The sequence below is a fragment of the Spermophilus citellus genome (assembly GCF_964194105.1).
Source record: "Spermophilus citellus genome assembly, chromosome: X".
NCBI lineage: Eukaryota > Metazoa > Chordata > Mammalia > Rodentia > Sciuridae > Spermophilus > Spermophilus citellus.
In genome coordinates this window covers 130,698,508-130,718,260 of record NC_138190.1, presented here as the reverse complement: position 1 = coordinate 130,718,260, position 19,753 = coordinate 130,698,508, and the positions used below count along the sequence as shown (strand labels likewise).

General features: G+C 39.8%; 1 protein-coding gene across 16 annotated transcripts in view; it reads left to right on the top strand.

Moving 5' to 3' along the window:
* The first annotated feature begins 1,781 nt into the window (after positions 1-1,781).
* The window catches only part of PABIR2 (PABIR family member 2), a 44,016-nt gene continuing 26,044 nt past the window's right edge, over positions 1,782-19,753 (top strand). For 3 of the 16 annotated variants that reach the window (XM_081278209.1, XM_081278211.1, XM_081278215.1), the window contains exons 1-9: positions 1,806-3,005; positions 5,753-5,843; positions 10,020-10,076; positions 10,605-10,648; positions 10,728-10,782; positions 11,247-11,348; positions 11,618-11,703; positions 13,388-13,452; positions 17,068-17,164. In XM_081278209.1, coding sequence (XP_081134335.1) covers positions 2,908-3,005; positions 5,753-5,843; positions 10,020-10,076; positions 10,605-10,648; positions 10,728-10,782; positions 11,247-11,348; positions 11,618-11,703; positions 13,388-13,452; positions 17,068-17,164 — 695 coding nt within the window. In that variant the 5' untranslated portion in view covers positions 1,806-2,907. Of the gene's footprint in view, positions 3,006-5,752; positions 5,844-10,019; positions 10,077-10,604; positions 10,649-10,727; positions 10,783-11,246; positions 11,349-11,617; positions 11,704-13,387; positions 13,453-17,067; positions 17,165-19,753 lie in introns of all 16 variants that reach the window. The other 13 variants (XM_081278201.1, XM_081278210.1, XM_081278206.1 and 10 more) reach the window with 8 other exon arrangements.

Here is a 19,753-nt window from a genome sequence, read left to right as displayed (position 1 = left end):
CTGGGCGTGGTGGCACACGCCTGTGATCCTAGCAGCTCCGGAGACTGAGACAGGAGGATTGCAAGTTCAAAGCCAGCCTCAGAAATGACCAGGCACTAAGCAATTCAGTGAGACCCTGTCTCTAAATAAAATACAAAATAGGGCTAGGGATGTGGCTTAATGGTTGAGTGCCCCTAAATTTAATCCCCAGTACCCCGCCAAAAAAGAAAGGAGTTATTTGTACTCCTCCCCATTTCCACCTATACACATTATTATAACCAACCTGGCTGTATTTCTTGATCAGCTCTTCTTGTTCCATAGCAATAGTCCATGCCCACAGACCCCTGGTTTGCTTAGATCTATATCTTAAAACTTAGGCTACTCCTTTTTTTGTATGTCCCAGTCTGCTGCCACCTGTCCAAGGTCTCTTACCTATAAAGATGTCACAAATATGTCATAATCAACTCTTTATTTTACCAGTTGTCATGGCAACTTTAAAGTTTTCCTTTCAACCTGTAGTTGCCACAAGAGAAAGTCAAATACAAGTTGAACATCAAGCCAAAAGAACACCTCAAACCTCCCAAAAGATTTATTTGAAATGCAAAACAAATTTGGCAGGCAATCATGATGTGAATCAAACCCGAAATGATGGCCAAATTAGCACCCTTCATCTCATATGTTCTTTTTTTTTTAGTTGTGGATTAGTTTTTTAATTAATTAATTTTAAAAATTAATTAATTTTTAGTTTATTTATTTATATGTGGTGCTGAGGGTCTAATAAAATACAAAATAGGGGTCTGGGGTTTACCTAAGTGGTAGAGCGCTTGCCTCACACATGTGAAGCTCAGTTCAATCCTAAGTACTACATAAAAATAAATAAAGATATTGTGTCCATATTTTAAAGAAAATTTTAAAATAATAAAATACAAAATAGGGCTGGTGATGTGGCTCAGTGGTCAAGTGCCCCTAAATTCAATCCCTGGTACACCCCCCCACCCTGCCCCCCAAAAACCCCTATTTACAGCCCAGCATGGTGGCACACTCCTGTATTCCCAGGAGCTGCTCAGGCCAAGGCCTGAGGATCACAAACTGAAAGCTCAGCAATTTAGCAAGGCCCTAAGCAACTCAGGGAGACTGGCAAGGTTAATATGGGACAACTGAAATGAAGAGTCAGGAAAATTATTTTTGCTAAATTTTGAAACTAACTTCATAACTATTTTATGTCCTGTATTTTCTAGGTATGTATGATTAACACAATGCAATGGCCTTCTCACTCCCAGAGCCATTCTAGTGGTGAGGATTAAGTGAGAAAATATTTCTACAGCTGTTACAGTACAGAACTGTCTAGCACAGTGCTATATAGGTGTTTGATAATTAATAAAGAAAAATTCCAGCACTCACACACTCGAGTTATGATTGTTAGGATTTTCGTAAGCTTTACGAAGAAAAAAATTTTTTTTCTATGTACATACAAATGGATGATCTAAAATATAAATCATCCCCTTCAGACAAGACCAAAAAAATCGAGGGATTTAAGAAATGAGCGGGAATCCCAGAGGTCGGAGTGTATAAATTGGGGACTAAATAACATGGAAATCTCGTGTCTCCCAGTTTCCCTTGAATATTGGTTCAAACTCCTGAAAGCTGCCGCTCCAGCATCTTCTAACTATTGGCTCTTTTCGAAATAGGGCGCCAGGGTCCCCCGGCCAATGCCATTGAGCAAGGCGCCGGGCCCCCTGGAAACGCTCCTCCCTTTTAAAGGAGGGTCGAGGGGCGGGGCTGTCACGCATGCTCCGTGCCCGCGGGCCCATTGGAGAGGCCGCCGGGCGCGTGCGCAGGACCCGATGGGTTCCCGGACGCGGAAGAACTGGCCCCGCTGAGGCTCCCGCTTCCGAAGCGTGGGAGGCGGAAGAGACTGCAGGTTGTAGATTTTGGTCTTGGCCCCATCGGGTTCCCCCCGGGCCATTAGAACCCAAGAGAGGAAGAGGAGGCCCCGCGGCGGCGGCAGAGGGATCGAACCCCCAACCAGTCCTCGAGGCGGGAGGGGGGCAGGGACGGGCGAAGCTTCGATCTCAGGGCTGAGGAGCCTCCAGGGCTGTGTCCGGAGCATGGGGGGCTGGACCAAGTCCCCGAGTATGGGGAGCTGGAGCTACCGAAGTCTCCCTGCCAGGCCCTGCCCAACTGACAGGTCCTCGGTGTTACCGCTGCCCGGGCAACCGCGGCACCTGTAGCCAAGCCCCGCTGGTGGTCCTCAGCGGGAAAGCATGAGTTCCGCCGCTGCCTAGTTTCCTCCCCCTCCTTCTCGTCTTCCTCTGTGTCCCTTCCTCTCTCCTGTTTCCCACACCTCATCCTTATTTCCCGTCCCTGTGCTCTTCCCCCTGCCCTCTGTCTTCCTTACCCTTCCCCTTTCATCCTCTCCCTTCCCCCATCCTCCCTTCCCCATCGCCCTTCCTCCCTTCTCCCATCCTTCCCTCGATCCCCATTCTTCCCCCTCCCCCTCCTTCCCCCATCTTCCCATTCCCCCATTTCCCCTCCCCCATCCTCTTCTTTCCCCTTCTGCCCTGCTCCTCTTATCCTGTCCTGCATTTCCATCTAGCTTCTTTCCATCCCTTTCCTTCCTCCCTCCATCCTTGTCTTTCCTCCATCTCCTTTTTCCTCATCCTCTTTCTTGATTCTGTTACCCTCCAACAATCTCTCCATCCTTCTCCCCTCCCTCTCCACCAGCCTCCCTTCCTCATCAGCATCCTCCTTCCCTCCTCCTCTCCTACTTTTCTCCGCCCTTAGCCCCCGCCCCCAAGACTCCGCCCCTTAGCCCCCGCCCCCAGCTGCCAGTCCCCAGCAGCTCAGTCCTGCAGTGAGTCTTGGGAGCCCATAGCTAAGCACCAGGAGCTGAGCACTGCCCGCTGTGCCTACCTGCAAGTCTCCGACATGGCTCAGGAGAAAATGGAGCTGGACTTTGAGCCTGGTACATCTCATGGGGGCACCCTGAGGAGATCCAACAGTGCTCCCCTGATCCATGGGCTTAGGTGAGCAGAACTGGGGAGGATGGTATATGGGGTTAAGAAGCTTCTTGACCCCATGCAAGCAATCTTCCTTCCCTAAAATGCAAGTTTGAGCTCATTTGGGCTGTCCAAACAGAGGGGTTGGGGACTTGTTTGCTTTCCAGTGACTGGAGTCCCAAGGTGGAGTGAAAGTTTGACCTCAAACTCTGGGCCTTTTGGGGAAAACAGCCACCCCCCCACCTGGGGGTTGCCTCACTCTAAAAGAAATCACAGAAAGCTTCTGAAAGGTTGCTAGTCCTGGCTAATTTACACCAGGGAAAGTCAGACTGAACCCCTGGAACTAGGCTTGCAACTTGACACCTGTCTCTTAAGAGCTGCTATTTCTAAGCTTGGTTTAGGAACCCTGGCATTAATAGAGGTTTGCTTTAATAAATCACAATTTATCTAATAACTTCTAATTAAATGGTGTATTCATGTCATATTAAGTGATTTGGATTTGTTGAAATCTTTTTCAATTCTAAAACTGCCTGAAATGCATTTCAGTGAATTAAAAAAAAAAAAAGGTTTCTAGTAACTTACATTAGTGAGAATACAGGTTTGAGAAAATTATGGAAAGAGTCGATCGTTTAATTTTAGCAGCAGGGTCTTGTGTGATTTTTTTTTTAATAAGACACTAGAGGGTCTATTTTTAAAGTAGAATCTTGTGATAGTGAAGGTTGGGTTGGCTCACCTCCTGAGCCTATTGCATTTCACTTTTATAAGTAGACAATTCATCTTAGGTAGAGAGCCAATTTATGAGATCCTTTCAAAAAATGGCATTGGTCCAAAAAATGGAATGGGAATACAATTAGCCAAAAACATTAATCAAGCACAGTGAGGGCAAAGAAAGGGGTAATCCTTGTCTATTGAACTGATTATAACATCTGTATTTTGAGGGGGGAAAGAGGTTTACTTTTTTCTTTTATTAAATATAATTTTGAAACTGAAGGACTGATGGAGTGACTTTTTGTCTTATTTTATACTTTTAAGAATAAACTGTTTTTTGGGCTGGGGTTGTGCTCAGTGGTAAAGCACTTGCCTAGCATGTGCGAAGCACTGGGTTCGATTCTCAGCACCACATATAAATTAATGAAATAAAGGTCCATCAACAACTAAAAAAATTTTAAAAAAGAATAAGCTGTTTTCTCTTTTGGTTGTCTTTTAAATTCTGGTGATCAAGCAATTGCTAGATACTAGGGGGATCCTACTAACCTGCTTTTAGACATATGTAGGAAAAAACACACTGTTTTTTGAATAATGATTTAAGTACTTGGAAGGTAGCATGTGATGTGATAAAAGAAAAGGTAAGGAGACCAGGCCTGGTCCCAGTTTTTACTAACTAGCCACACTCACAAATGAGTCATTTAACCTTTTTGAGTGTTTTTTTCACTTAAAAATTAGGAGAGTAGAAATAGGCAATCTCAGTGGTCTTTTGAAGCTCATTCCAGTTCTGAAAATCCTTCTTGAACTCATTGTGGGCATAGCACTCTGCTAGGAACTGCAGAGATATTATATTAAAATAAAAAAAGCATCTCTACACCAAGATGTTTAAGACACAAGACACTTTTCTTTTGCAGCACTGGGGAACACATTTTTTTTTTTTTTTTTGGTGGTGCTAGGGATTGAACCTGGGGCCTCACACATTAGGCAAGCACTCTACTACTGACTACATCCCCAGCCCTTTTTAATTTATTTTAGACAGATCTCACTATGTTGGTCTGGCTGGCCTTGAGCTGGCCTTGGGATCCTCCTGTCTCAGCCTGGTCACAGGGATTACAGGTGTGCACTACCCTGACTGGCTAACACTTTAATGAAAGTAAAGTAGGGGCTGGGAGGCATGGCTCAGTGATAGAGCATCTGCTTAGTGTGCATGCAGGGCTGGGATGTAGCCCAGTGGTAGTGTGCTTGTCTAACATGCCCAAGGTCCAGGGTTGATCCCGGCATTGCAAAAAGGAAAAAAGTTTCATTGAGCATGGTGGTGTATGAGACCAGCAGTTCAAGACCAGCCTGGAGAAACGACCCTCTTTCAAAAAGAGAAGACGGAAAGAGATAAAGTAACGTGGGTGTCAAGAAGTATGTCATCTCCTAGTGTGTTCTTGGGTTCACAGGAGGTAATGATTGCATTAGGTTTGTGGAATGATGTGAGGCTTGTGCCCTGCCTGTATGAGGGCATGGTGTTTGAGGTGGGCATGGAAGGAGAGGAAGGATTCTGTCAGATAGTGGTAGGAAGGAGAGCATGTGAGGCAGAAGAGGCCTCCTGAACAAAAAAATAGTGCAGGTACATTTATTTGAACATTGATTCTGAGGTAGGACACTTGCTTTGGGTGGTCCTGGGATATGTGCTGATATGGCTTCTCTTGTAGAACAGGGCTCAATGGCACATGCAGAAAATGGTGGTATTCGTGGTTCTCTGGGATATACAGATGAGCTGCTTCCATCTGAGGGGGGACCTGTTTGGGGGTGTAGCTCTGACCAGAAGCAGCTGGAATGAACCAGTCTGTAGCTCCGCCCCACATTGCTCAGAGCTGCCCCCCAACCACTGAGGAGATCAGTATCTTGGCAAACCTGTAATCCCCAGCACACCAGTCAGGCAGCTCTGCCAGGAGGACGGAGGATCCTCTGGAAGAAAGGAGGAACCATTGAATATTTCACTATGAACTACGGAATTGATGCTAACATATTTGGAAGATCTTTCTCTAGAAGACATTAATTGTTTTATTTTTACTTTTCAGTGACCTTTCACAGGTTTTTCAGCCTTACACATTTAGAACTCGGAGGAATAGCACAACAATTATGAGCCGTCACAGTTTGGTAAGTATCAAAGTAAGTATCTGAAGTGATTTGGTTTGGAGACAATACTTCCAAATATAGTTCTTCCTGGAAATTATGTGCTGTGCACAATTGGTTTTAGAGATTTATTTTAACTGTCTTGTTTACTACTTTTGCTCTGGCCATTCAGCTTTGGTACAATTGCTGTGGACTTTTGTATTTTAAAAATTTATTTATTGTTATTTATCACTACTTGCATCACAGTTGTGAGATAAGTCCGGATTAACTTCTAATTATAGCTGAGAATGGTGGTCTTTATTTGTCCTAGGATGTAAAAATCACTTACACAAAGTGTTTGTTTCTGACACTTATCTGTCAGATGATGCTGATTGTGATTGTTCTCTATGGCCAGAGCTGCTGTGTTGGAGATCACCTTATTAGATGGTTGGTCCAGTAGAAATTATAAGGTTTTTATATGGTAGCACTTCACATATAGAACTCACTCTTCCATCAGCTTCAGTGCTTTGGAAGACATCTGAGATGTAAGCACACAGACATCTAAATGGCTGAACTAGATTTCCAGTCTGTGCACAAAGGTTCATCGGTTTATTTATAGGAGAGCCTTTCTGACCTCTGAATCATTTAAAATTTATGCACAATTATAATAAGCTTCCAACCCAGTAGCATATGAGAAGCAGCAAATCAGAAGAGTTACATTTGTGTTAAGGTATACTAATAGCTGCTAGTGAGGGAGGAAAAGGAAAAACTGAAAAACAGAAATTATTAAAAAAAAAAGTTTGTGACTTGGCAGAAGGACTAAGAGCCTGTTGATACTCCCTGAGGGTTTCACTTGTATAAAGCAGTATAGTGATGTTCTTAAGGATCCCTGGGTCATTAGACTTTTCTTAAATTCCAGTAATACCTATGTATGTATGGTATTTTACACTTTGCAAGGTACTTTCAGGCATTTAATTCTTACAACAACCCCTCTGAAGTAGGCAGAGCAAAAGATGCTTTTGCCAATGAAAAGCAGCAACAGTTAAGACTCAAATCACACAATAGTAAGTGGCAGAGCTGGGATTAGAGTAGAAATCTTTCGGTGTCATTCCATTTGGTGTACTCTGAGAAAGGGGGAAATATAACACATTTTTGAGAGATTTTCAGCTGGAATGGCTCAAAATACTTAAAGGGGAGATGTTAGCTATCTAGAGATTTGATTTGCTTCACCTCCTTCCCTGAGGATATTAGGAAATTTAAGTATTTTTACTGGCTACTTTAGAAATATTTTTACATGTTATACAGCTGTGCACCTGATAAGAGTAGCACAGAAAAGAAGGGGAAAATGAATTTGCCTCTGTACACTTCACTTGCCTCTTTTGTTTTGTTTTTGTGGTGCTGGGGATTGAACCCAAGGCCTTGTACATGGGAGGCAAGCACTCTACCCACTGAGCTGTATCCCCAGCCCCGCTTGCCTCTTTTGTAAGATGTGCAGATTCTTAACAATTCCCGTCTAGGCTCATCTCTCACACTGACAAATACCCTTTGCTCTGGCTGTTCCCAAATACCTTATTTTCTGAAGGAATTCTGGTGATTCACTGCTTTTGCTTGATCATTTTGCTACTGTACCCTACCCCTCCTTTCTAGTTTCTGGTCCTTCAGAACCCACTTTAATTCTTATATCTCCTGTGCACAGGCATCCTCAACTATCATGATATCAATTACACTGTATGCATTATATCACAGTATACTCTCTACATTTTTTTTAAAGAGAGAGAGAGAATTTTTTAATATTTATTTTTCAGTTTTTGGTGGACACAACATCTTTATTTTTATGTGGTGCTGAGGATCGAACCCAGTGCTCCGCGCATGCCAGGCAAGAGTGTTACTGCTTGAGCCACATCCCCAGCCCTCTGTACATTTTTTTTCCAGCTCTAACTCCAGATAGGATCCAAAGAGGAGTTTTGCAATCTCTTGTCTGCGTCGTATGGAGGTTTCCTTTACCCTTCTGTGTTAGACTCTTAAAGCACTCCATCAACCTTGAAAGGGCGATGCTGTGTAAATCTTAATGTACTTCTGTGTGTCCCATAGTAACCTGCAAAGAGTGAAATGTTGGCGAATGACATGGAAAGAAACGGACAGTGAAAGAGGTGGGGAAAAGCAGAGTCTTAATGATTTTAACTGACTGGGTATAAGGGCAGGAAGGAGGACTCCCAAGTGACTGAAATTGTTTCTTTGTGACCCTGGGAATGGTAATGAGGAGTAGAGAAATTGAAAGAATTGGAAGTTTGGGGGGGAAGCGGATGAATTTCTTTGGGGACATGTGGGGTTTGAGGTGCCACTGGCTCCATGCTGTTCTCCAAAGCCATATTCTAAATTTGTTTGATTTTAGACTGCTGGTGTACTGTCTCACCACTTTCTCTTCTAACTGATGACCCTTCTTACTTTACAGAGAAGACAGTCACGTATCTTGTATAAATGTCAACTTTCTTCTCCTTAAAATGCCTTTATCATCACGTAGGATGCTTTTCCCTGATGGTTCTTACATTTTCTGACTCTCCTGTCACTTCACTATTATCTCCTCTGTCTTGTGCCATCAGTCTTTTCCTCCCACTTTCTTCTCCCAACTCACATCTAATATGGGGAAAACAAAGTGTTTTCTTTTTGTAGGTCTCTCCTTTCTTTCCCAGGGCTCCTTTTCAAAGCATAATTGACATTCAGCTGCCTGTAATTCCTTGTCTCCTGATTTATTCTCAATTTGTAATCTTAATACTCCTACCACAACTCTGTTAAAAAACTGTCCTTGAAAATGTCACCAATGCCCACTTAAGTTGCCAGTGTCCAGCGGTTCATTCCTTATCCCACCTTAGCTCTTTGCTTTCCTTTGCATCATTAGCCAGCACCTCCTTAAATCTCCTGACTTTTAAAGAAAAGTCTGATTCTGGACACAGCTTTGCTGTTCTCTTTCTGGTCCATTGTTCTAGTTCTGTCTAAAATTAACAAGTTATAATGTAGATGTAGCATCTGCATTTCTGACTGGCCACAGTCGGGTTGTCAGCTTTCTTTGGTTCTCTGACTGATATGTGTGTGCTCTTCCACTTTTGCCTGTTATAGTCTTTCTGCCTTATCTGCTTGCCTAGTAGCTTCGCATTGTTCAGATGACCTTATTAAGTGCTCATCAGTAAATACTTATTACTTTCATAACAGGAAAAAAAGAACTTTTAAAAAGGATTTCACTGGTGAAGTTTTTCTCTTTCCAAAACCTAGGAGAGAAAAAAGAAAGGTATGGTAATGAAGGGATACCATTTGAGGTAAAAATCATATTTCAGTGGATAATACTTAAAAATTTTACTTGAATTACCTTTTTCCTAAAATAAACATTTTATACCAATCACTACATTCCTATTCAAAAAAAGTTTTAATGGCATAGGACCTCTTAAACAGGATAATTGTTTTATTTGGTTTTGTAGTGTTAAAGATTCACTTGCATTTCTTAGGGAATGAATTACAGTTGTTTACCTTATGGCTATTAAAACTAAGATCTGTTGATATGAATAGTATCTGATATTTTGTGGCCAGATTGCGATTATTTTGAAGGAACATAATTTGGCCCCCAAATCATTTTAGCTTTGTGTTATTAAAAGGGGGAGGATCTAAGGGAAATCAACAGTTATTTTAAAGGTATACCTTGCATTTCCACAATGCTTTTTCTTTGGTAAGATTTGTGGTGGTAGCATTATTGATTAAATCCCAGCGTTGATTTAGGTCATAGAAGCAAAATCTTAGTGTAGTCTTTTTGAGAACATTAATCATAGACAAACTATTACACTGTGCTTGTTAGCCTGTTTTTCTCTGTGTGTACATTGCTAATAAAAAATAACATTGTTTTTTTTCCATTTTCATATGTTCCTTATTTTAGATAAGGGGGGTAATGGATATTTCCATGGTCAAGAGTGTTTTTCCCCTGCATTTATACAGCTCTACACTCATTTGGGGAAAGTGCTAAAGTCAGTGCCTGTCTAGCAACAGATGGTGCTTTGAGGTTGGACACCTGGTGTACTTTCTAAAGACTGAATGTACTGCCTCTAGTGCATTAATGTTCAGGATTTATTAGAGCTGAGTTTCTAAGAAGAATATGAAAAATTATCTAGAAAGAGGTTGGTACACCAATAATGACAGCAGACTGCTGCTTTGTGATTAAGAAAATAGTAAATGTTTACTTTTTCTTTCCAGTTGCTGTCATCTTCACCTAATCGTATTCCTAGTAGCAGACTGCTTCAAATCAAAAGGGTAAATTTTACTTACTAGCTCAGATCTGAAGTTTTTTGTATTTTACATTTTGATTTTGATTTTGATTTTCAAGACTTAAATATTAGCCGGGCGCGGTGGCACACGTCTGTAATCCCAGCGGCTCGGGAGGCTGAGGCAGGAGGATCGCAAGTTCAAAGTCAGCCTCAGCAACTTGGCGAGGCCCTAAGCAACTTAGCGAGACCTTGTCTCAAAAAGGGCTGGGGATGTGGCTCAGTGGTTAAGCACCTCTGGGTTTAATCCCCGGCACCCCCAAAAAATAAAAATAAAAAAGAGACTTAAATCTTAAATATGGGCCAGGATGCAATTCTGGGTAGTTGGAGACAGATTAAAAATTTTCCAAGTTTGCAGATAAAATAGACATGTGGCATGGTTGACAGGCTTAGAACGTTAGTTCTGCTCTCTTGTGATTCTGTCAAATGAGGTTGAGAAGTCTTTTGATTTTATTTGAAATAGAGAATGGTGTGGATGAAAATTCTATTTTTTTTTTTTTTACATTTGTCCTTGTAGGAAGAAGGCCTGGATATGATGAATAGAGAAACTGCACATGAGAGGTTAGTGCTTTGAAAGAGCAGGGCCTACTCTGATATGTCTTGTTTGTAAACACTAATGGTTTTGCTTTGTTTGTTTTAGGGAAGTGCAAACTGCAATGCAGATAAGCCAATCATGGGATGAGAGCTTGAGTCTGGTAAAGTTTTCCCATGTTTGCTTGTTTTTTATTTTTTAAAAATCTTGCTGGGTGTGGTGGTGCATGCCCTGGAGGCTAAGACAGGAAGATAGCAGGTTCAAAGCTAGCCTCAGCAATTTAGCAAGGCTGGAAGCAACCTAGCAAGACCCTGTCTTAAAAATAAAAAGGGATGGCAATGTGGCTCGGTGGTTAAATGCCCTTGGGTTCAATCCCTGATACCCTCCCCCCCCACACACACAAAAAAAACTTTATGTGTTGTTCACTGGCTTTGTTAATTTTTTCATATGCCTCTGTCCTTTCTACTTCTAAATTGATAAATTGATTCTTGTTTTTAATCTGTTCTCCCAGCAGAGTAATATTGGAGGCCCTACATTTCTACTCTTAAAATGTAAATGTGTTATAGTAGTAAATGAGAGCTGTGGTGTCCTGAATTGTTATGAGGAGATAATACTTTATGTTTACAGAGTGATAGTGATTTTGACAAGTCGGAGAAATTATATTCTCCTAAAAGGATTGACTTTACTCCAGTTTCTCCAGCACCTTCACCCACCCGAGGATTTGGAAAGGTAGGATCATTGACAAGATATGAGCTATCTTTTACACAGTGTTTACTCTCTAAAACATATGTATACAAATCACCTCACTTTTAAAGTATCTAATAACTTCAGGGGAAAATCAATGAAAACCTATGATAACAATGTGTATGTGTATATATATGTATATTTCACACATAGAGAGCTAAGCAATTTTGAGGACATTATTTCTGTCATTTTCAAAAGAACTTTCTGAAGATTGGAACACTAGAAATATTTTAATATTAAATATATTTTTCTAGCAATGTTTTTCACCATCCCTACAAATGTTTGTGAGTAGCAGTGGGTTGCCACCAAGTCCTGTTCCTAATCCAAGACGGTTTTCCAGGTAAGTGAACTTTCTCCCCAATATTTTATTGTGGAACTTTTCTAGCATGTAGCAAAACTGAAAGAATTTCACAAAGAATACCCATAAGTGCATCACTATTATTCTGCCACTAACAGTTTACCAGATTCCAATTTTTGATATACTCAGTGCTGATTTATATTTAGAGGGGACACACACACACACACACACACTGTTCACCCTTCTTATTTTTTTTCCTTTATAAACTTTTCTGTATTTTTTATTGATGCATTATAGTTATACCTAATGATGGGATTATACATTCACACATGTACACAATATAACACTGTAATTTGGCCAGTATCACTCCCTAGCTTTTTTTTGTGGGGAGCAGGTACTGAGGATTGAACCCAGGGCTACTTAACCACTGAGCCAATCCCCAGCCCTGTTTTGTTTTTTATTTAAAGACAGGGTTTCACTGAGTTGTTTAGTGCCTCACCATTCCTGAGGCTGGCTTTCAACTCATAATCCTCCTGCCTCAACCTCCCAAGCCACTGGGATTACAGGCATGCACCACTGCGCCCAGCTTAATTTATCCTTTTTTTTTAGGGAAAAAAAATTAAGATTATAGACCAGTAATGGCACATGCCTATAATTCCAGCTACTCAGGAAGCTAATGAGGCAGGAATGTAATAATGGTCCACCTGTGCTTTTTTTAAAATTTTTTTTTAGTTGTCAATGAACCTTTATTATTTTATTTATTTTTATATGGTGCTGAGAATTGAACCCAGGGCCTCACACATGCTAGGCAAGGGTTCTACCTACCACTGAGCCACAACCCCAGCCCCCACCTAATGCTTTGAATATGGTCCTTGCTGCTCTGCCACTGAGGCTTATTTTAAAATGGACATGTTTTTCTTTCTTTTCTTTTCTTTTCTTTCTTTTTTTTTTTTGTACCAGGATTGAACTCAGGGGCACTCAACCAGTGAGCAACATCCCCAGCCCTTTTTTATATTTTATTTAGAGACAGGGTCTCGCTGAGTTGCTTAGTGGTTTCCTAAGTTGCTGAGGATGGCTTTGAACTCAGCTTTCTGATTACAGGTGTTCCCCAGGCCATGTTTTTCTCTTCTTCTTTTCCCTTTCCCTCTCCCTGACCTAGCATGTGTGAGGTCTTGAATTCAGTCCTTAGTATCTGTATCTCTCTCTCTCTCTCTCTCTCTCTCTCTCTCTCTCTCTCTCTCTCTCTCTCTTTCTTTCTCTCACACACACACACACACACACACACACAAACAAGTTTGTCAGAATCTAAATAACTTTTAAAATAATGTTTCTTTTTGGTTAAGCTGTTATGGGTGTTTAGTCCTATGGAATTAATTTTAAAAAATGGCTTAAGGGCTGGGGATGTGGCTCAAGCGGCATGTGCGGGGCGCTGGGTTCGATCCTCAGCACCACATAAAAATAAAATAAAGATGTTGTGTCCACTGAAAACTGAAAAATAAATATAAAAAAAAATTTAAAAAAGGCTTAAAATGCTGTCATTCCAGATTGCATGTTCTGGATCAAATCATGTATTGACATTTCAGTTATTCAGTCTAGTGACAAAAGCGCTTTCCATTTCTACCTATATGACTGCCAATTTTGCTTGCTTATTTGATGAGCTATAATACTGTTTATCTTGCATCTGTTAGAAGAACTTCACCTTATTCTGTTTGCTTATTCATCAAAGCAGGAGGAGTCAGAGTCCAGTCAAGTGCATTAGGCCCAGTGTTCTTGGTCCTCTTAAAAGAAAAGGTATGTAGCAATATAGTGACAGTGGTTGACAGTACTGTATATGTATTTATAACTGCTAAGAGAGTGGCTCTTAAATGTTCTTAAAAACTTACAAAAGGTAAGTAAGTGAAGTGATAGAGGTAAATGACTTGATTGAATTATTGACTGCCTTATTTCACAATAAGTACATGTCAGATCATCAGATATCATAATTTTAATATATGCAATTTTATTTGGCAATTATACCTCAATAAACCTGGGGGGGGAAAGAAGGGATGTATCACATTTCTAGTATTTAAGTCATCCACGCCTAAATTAAAAACTGGAATTCTTATCTGAAGTGAGCTCACAGCATTGCTCTCCTTTTTTTCTAAAGAAATGTCAAGTATTCCCACTGTACACTTGCTCTACTGAGTGTAAATTTTGTAAATTAGCTATTTGATACTGTTTATATTTTCTTACACTTCCAATCTGAATTTTATTCATGTATTTATGATATATATTCCAAAAATATTGCCTCTCAGTGATCTGAATGTAAAAGAGATGCATAATTGTTATATTGTGGAAGTATGATAATGTCATAGCAAATATATCTGTAAACATGATGTATGCTCAAATGTAAGGTGAGATCCACCCCTGTCACCATATTATATATACCTCAGCAAAGCAAGAATTGCCATATATTCAGGTCTATAGAGTTTTCCATGTAATTGGGTACTCTCTTTAATTACCTTATTTTCAATCATGAAGCACTAAAGTGGTGTCAGTCAATACTAATTTTAGATGCATGCAGAAGGCACCTGAAGGCAGGCATATTTTTTGTTACCTGGGATGGAACCCAGGGGCACTTAACCATTGAGCCACATCCCCAGCACTTTTTAATATTTTATTTAGAGACAGGGTCTCACTAAGTTGCTGAGGCTGACCTTTAACTCATGATCCTTCTGCCTCAGCCACCAGCCCCCAGCCCATCTTTTTTTAAACAAAGGCAAATTTAACAGGCATCAGCCATTAATCCTGGGGTTATGAGCATGTGATTGTAAATATCAGATGGCATTTTAAAGAAGAGTTTTCACAAGGGCTTTTGAAAAACAATTGATTAAGGGCTGGGGTTGTGGCTCAGTGGTAGAGTGCTTGCCTAGCATACATGAGGCACTGGGTTCCATTTTCAGCACCACATAAAAATAAATAAATAAAATAAAGGTATTATGTCCATCTACAACAACAAAAAATTTTTAAAAAGCAATTGATTAAGTAGTTCTTTGTGGAAATTATTCTTCATGGCCAATGAACAACTCAACTCTACTTATATTGGTGAACTGATACTTAGGGTTTGGTGAAATCTTTCCAGCCATAGGGTAACACACAGATGCAAAAAGTACTCTATTTGAGACAACTTAAAACTAAAGATGATGTGATATAGAAAATAGATCCTTATATGGTGATAATATTTATATTTAACAAATACGTTTTATAAACAGTCTTTAATCTTACAAGAGTTATGTACAATTCTAGGAACATTTTCAGGCAATTAAGTAGAAATGATACTTGAAAATAAAACTATGATTATTAACTTAAATTTTGTTGCAGGAAGTTAATGAATTACTATGGTTGTCAGTTTTGTAGCTATTCCAAGATAAACCAGCAGATGGAGGGATTCTTTGCAAAATAGGGTTGAAGTTTTGTGCTAGTAAAGTGAAGTTGAAAGCCCCAGCATTTTTTTTTAAAGCTACATGTTAAAACATGGGGAAGGGGTGGAGAAATAAAAATATTAATTTTCTGAATTTTAATAATTTTCAGAATAGTTCTAGAGGAAGGATAACATGAATTGATGGAAAATATGGAAAAAGTGAATGTTCCATTTGTTTTTCTTTAATGTTTTTGTTTCATAAAAATCTTGTACAGTTTTAAGTTCAAAACTTAAGTTGATTATTAAATGTACTTATTTCCTACTGGGTATATAGATAGTACCATGAATTAAAATGTCTATAACATTTCATTTTCAAACCGGGGCTGGGAATGTAGCTCAGTCATAGAGTGCTTACCTAATATGTGCCAAGCCCTGGGTTCCATCCCCCACACCATGGAAAGAAAAGGTGGGGACAGGTGCAATGCAGTTAGCCATCTGTAATCCCAGCTATTCCGGAAGCTTGCAAATTCTAGGCCAGCCGTGGCAATTTAGTGAGACTCTGCCTCAAAATAAAAAAATAAATAAAAGGGACTCGGTAAAGTGCCCATGGGTTCAGTCCCTAGTACCAAAAAAATAAAATGTTATTTTCAAAGAAGTGCCTGTTTTAAATGAAAGCACACCTTTTTTGAAAAGGGGCATTTTCTGCCTGATTCAGAGTTGTAAGACAACCCTACTACTTGGTGGCAAAATGTTTAGCATTATTTCTTTTGGTGCCACGTTTTACTGTTATCATTTCTGAAAACATCTATAGGATTAAGTTAGCGTTACGATACCAAATTTGAGAACTGAAAAATAGTTGCTTTTAATTGCACATGTACTTTAAAACTTGTATTTTTAAAATATTTTTAGTTATAGGTGGACATAATACCTTTATTTTGTTTATATAATTTTTTCAATGTGGTGCTAGGGATTGAACCCAGTGCCTCATGTGTGCTAGGCAAGTGCTCTACCACTGAGCCCAGCCCTCAAACTTGTATTTTTAAATCTTAATTTTCATTAAATAGTGTAAAGCAAACTTTTACTTCCACGCTACTTACTGACAATACATTTTTAACCCATTTAATGTCATCTCAGGAAATATTCAGATATTAAAACATAAATAATCTTTGCTGGAATGGGTTTGTGTCTCAGTGGTAGAGTTCTTGCCTAGCAAGTGTGAAGCCCTGGGTTTGATCCTCAGCACCACATAAAAATAAGTAAAATAAAGGTAAAAAATATTGTTTAAAAATAATCTTTGCTAACCACCTAGCATAAATTATTTATTGTGAGCTTTTTTTCTGTTTGGTAATGCTTTAGTTCAGCTATTATTTAGCTTTGGTTCATTTTGCCTGATGTAATCTGTGTTCTTTTCTTCTATTAAAGAACATGAATATATTCATAACATGCTACATGTTATGAATAAGAAATTCTTTTAAAGCTGTTCTTTTTTTTTTTTTTTTGAGTACTGCGGATTGAACTCAGGGGCACTCAACCATTGAGCCACATCCCCAGCCCTATTTTGTATTTTATTTAGAGACAGGGTCTGAGTTGCTTAGTGCCTCACCTTTGCTGTGGCTGGCTTTGAACTCCATGATCCTCCAGGCTCAGCCTCCTGAGCCCCTGGGATTACAGGCATGTGCCATCGTGCCTGGCTAAGGCTGTTCACTTTTTGCTTGAGGTTATGTGGAAGCATATTTCTTCTATATTAAAGCACATGGAAATAATTTAAGTAATAATTCAAAGAAGCATTCTGAGCTTTGGTTAAATAAAGATCACCTGATTTTCACACCATTTTTTTTTTTTTTTGTAGGTGGACATAATACCTTTTTTTAAAATGTGGTGCTAAGGATCAAACCTAGTGCCTCACACATGCTAGGCAAGCGCTCTGCCACTGAGATACAACCCCAGCCCACTAATCTTATATTTATAAAATTGCATTAAAGTCACATCATCTCTTTCCATTTTAGGTGAGATGGAAACAGAAAGCCAGCCCAAGAGATTCTTCCAGGGCACAACCAACATGCTGTCTCCAGATGCTGCACAGCTGTCTGATCTCAGTTCATGGTAAAAAAAAAGAAAGAAAGAAAATCAAAAGGATATTAGGGTTTGATCCTTTTTAAAAAATATTTATATTTTAGTTGTAGTTGGACACAATACCATTATTTAATTTATTTATTTTTATGTGGTGCTGAGGATTGAACCCAGTGCCTTGCACGTGCTAGATGAGCATTCTACCACTGAGCCCCAGCCCCAGCCCCCAGGGTTTGATTCATTTTTAAAAGAGCCACATTGAAAGTATATTGGGATAATTAAAAATATATTCAGCTTCTAGTCTATGCTTCCTTAGAGGAGTCTCTGCACAGGTTTAGATAATTTTGAATATCCCAGATCATTTGAAAGGTATGAATACTTCCTTTGGATACAGCTTCAGTTTCATTCCTAGCTCCTGTTAGGTCAGCCTCTCAATAGGTGGAATGGTTTAGTAGAGTGTGAACAACTGTCTGGTGTGAGAAAGTCACAGGCTTGCCGTGGGTATTGTACATTGATTGGAGCTTCTATGTTGGCATTTCATATTATATCCTTTCAACTTAGCAGAGAATACCCGCATTCTCTTAGGCATTGCATTCTCTAAATACCATGATGTGTGGTATTTAGATTGATGTTTTTGGAAAATTCAGGGTATTTCATTGTAATGTGAACTAAGGTTTCATTTTTTATGGTAATACTTCCTGATTCTTATGGTCCAGTCATACAACTGGTATCAGTTTAGTTGTGTAACTTTAGGGCCTTTCTGTTTTTGTGGGAAAGTTAACTTCTTTTCCTATATCTGAAGTTGAACTGAGAATTTACATGCAGAAATACATATGGGGGAAAAGGAAGGGAAGAGATAGCAGTAACCAGGTAATATCTATCTGGAAATCTTTAAGTATTTCCCAGTCAACTTGCTGAGTACTCATATCCAAGACTACAGTTGCTTAATGACTTTCAGAACTTTGTTTCCTGAGTTTTATGGCTGAGTGTTTTTTTTTTTTTAAAGGCACTCACTTTAAAAATAGGAGGGTATTCTCTGAATGGAGGAAGTATTGATAATTTCTTCCCAAATCTACTTACTCATTGTTTTGTGTAAGATAACCTGTACTTCTAGTGGTCTAAGAAGTCAAAGATGATTATTATTGCTTATTAGACTCATAGATCAATACTGCCTTTAGATTTTTCTAGCTATTCAGCCCCATAGTCTCTCTCACCCCCCACATCTCTGTGTCCCTGATTGCTCAGTGTGCTAATTTTGGTACGGAGTGCCTTTCCGTGGACGTAGATGATTGCAAAGAGCAATGCCTGAAGCTTGTCAAGAGGACTAGCAGATGAAACTCTATACTTAGTGCATACTGCATACTACTTTTATGGTAAAGTCAGTTTGAATATAGGCACATGACTAGAAATAGGTTTGCTTATCCAGTTAGTAACTAAGTGACTAGGATGACAGCATTTTACCAAACTAAAAACATGCAGGGTAGGGGGTTGGGGCTTTAGCTCAGTGGCAGAGCATGGGGTCAGCACGTGCAAGGCTCTGGGTTTAACCCCCAGTGCGCGCGCGCGCGCACACACACACACACACACACACAAATAGAAGATGAGGAGATTTATTTTGATATCATCTTAGGTTGCCTGCCAAATGTTAGAAAACTGGTTCACACCATTAAGAAAGGAAAGAGAAAGCACGTTATTTATACCAAGGGTCCTTGCTTCTCATCCAGGCATTTATTCCTTTGAGCAGCACACCCTTAGTCATATATGGCAGTGGTTATCGTGAGACTTCAATTTCTGGTTTTGGTACTTCCATACCCACGAGTAGAACTATGAGTGTCTATGAGAGCCTTGGGAACATTGTCATTGATGATAAAGGGAAAGATTTGGCTTTTGAGCACAAAAGGCTATTGCCTTACACAGGAGAGATTTGCCATATTCATGACCACTCCTAGAGTGCTAACAGATGGCCCAAGTAATCTGTGATAATGAAATTTATTCCTTATCTGGCATGGTGATGCACATCTATAATCCCAGCTACTCGGAGGCTGTGACAGGAAGATGGTCAGTTTGAAGCCAGCCTTCGCCATTTAGCGAGGCCCTAAGCAACTTAGCAGGACCCTATTTCCAAATAAAGTAAAAAGGGCTAGGGATGTGACACAGTGGTAACATCTCTTGGGTTCAATTTCTGGTACCCCTCCTCCCCAAAATAAAAAGGCTGAGGCAGGAGGATGGCTTGAGCCTATGAGTAGAGACTAGCCAGGACAACATAGCCAGACTCCATCTTAAAAAAAAAAAAAAAAGAATAGTTAAGTCATGAACTAAACTTTCAAATTATGCTTTTAGTCATTAATAAGTCCAAATTAGCTGGTGGCACATGCCTGTTATTTCCGTAGCTTGGTAGGCTGAGGTAGGAGGATCACGAGTTCAAAGACAGCCTCAGCAACTCAGCGAGACCTTGTCTCTTAATAAAATACAAAAAAGGGCTGGGGATGTGGTTCAGTAGTTAGGTATCCCTGGGTTCAATCTTTAGTACCAAACAACAACAACAAAAAAATAGTCAAAATTTAGTGTTTAGCATCTGTACTCTGAGGTTACTAAAACTTAAAATTGTACCAAGACTTTTGG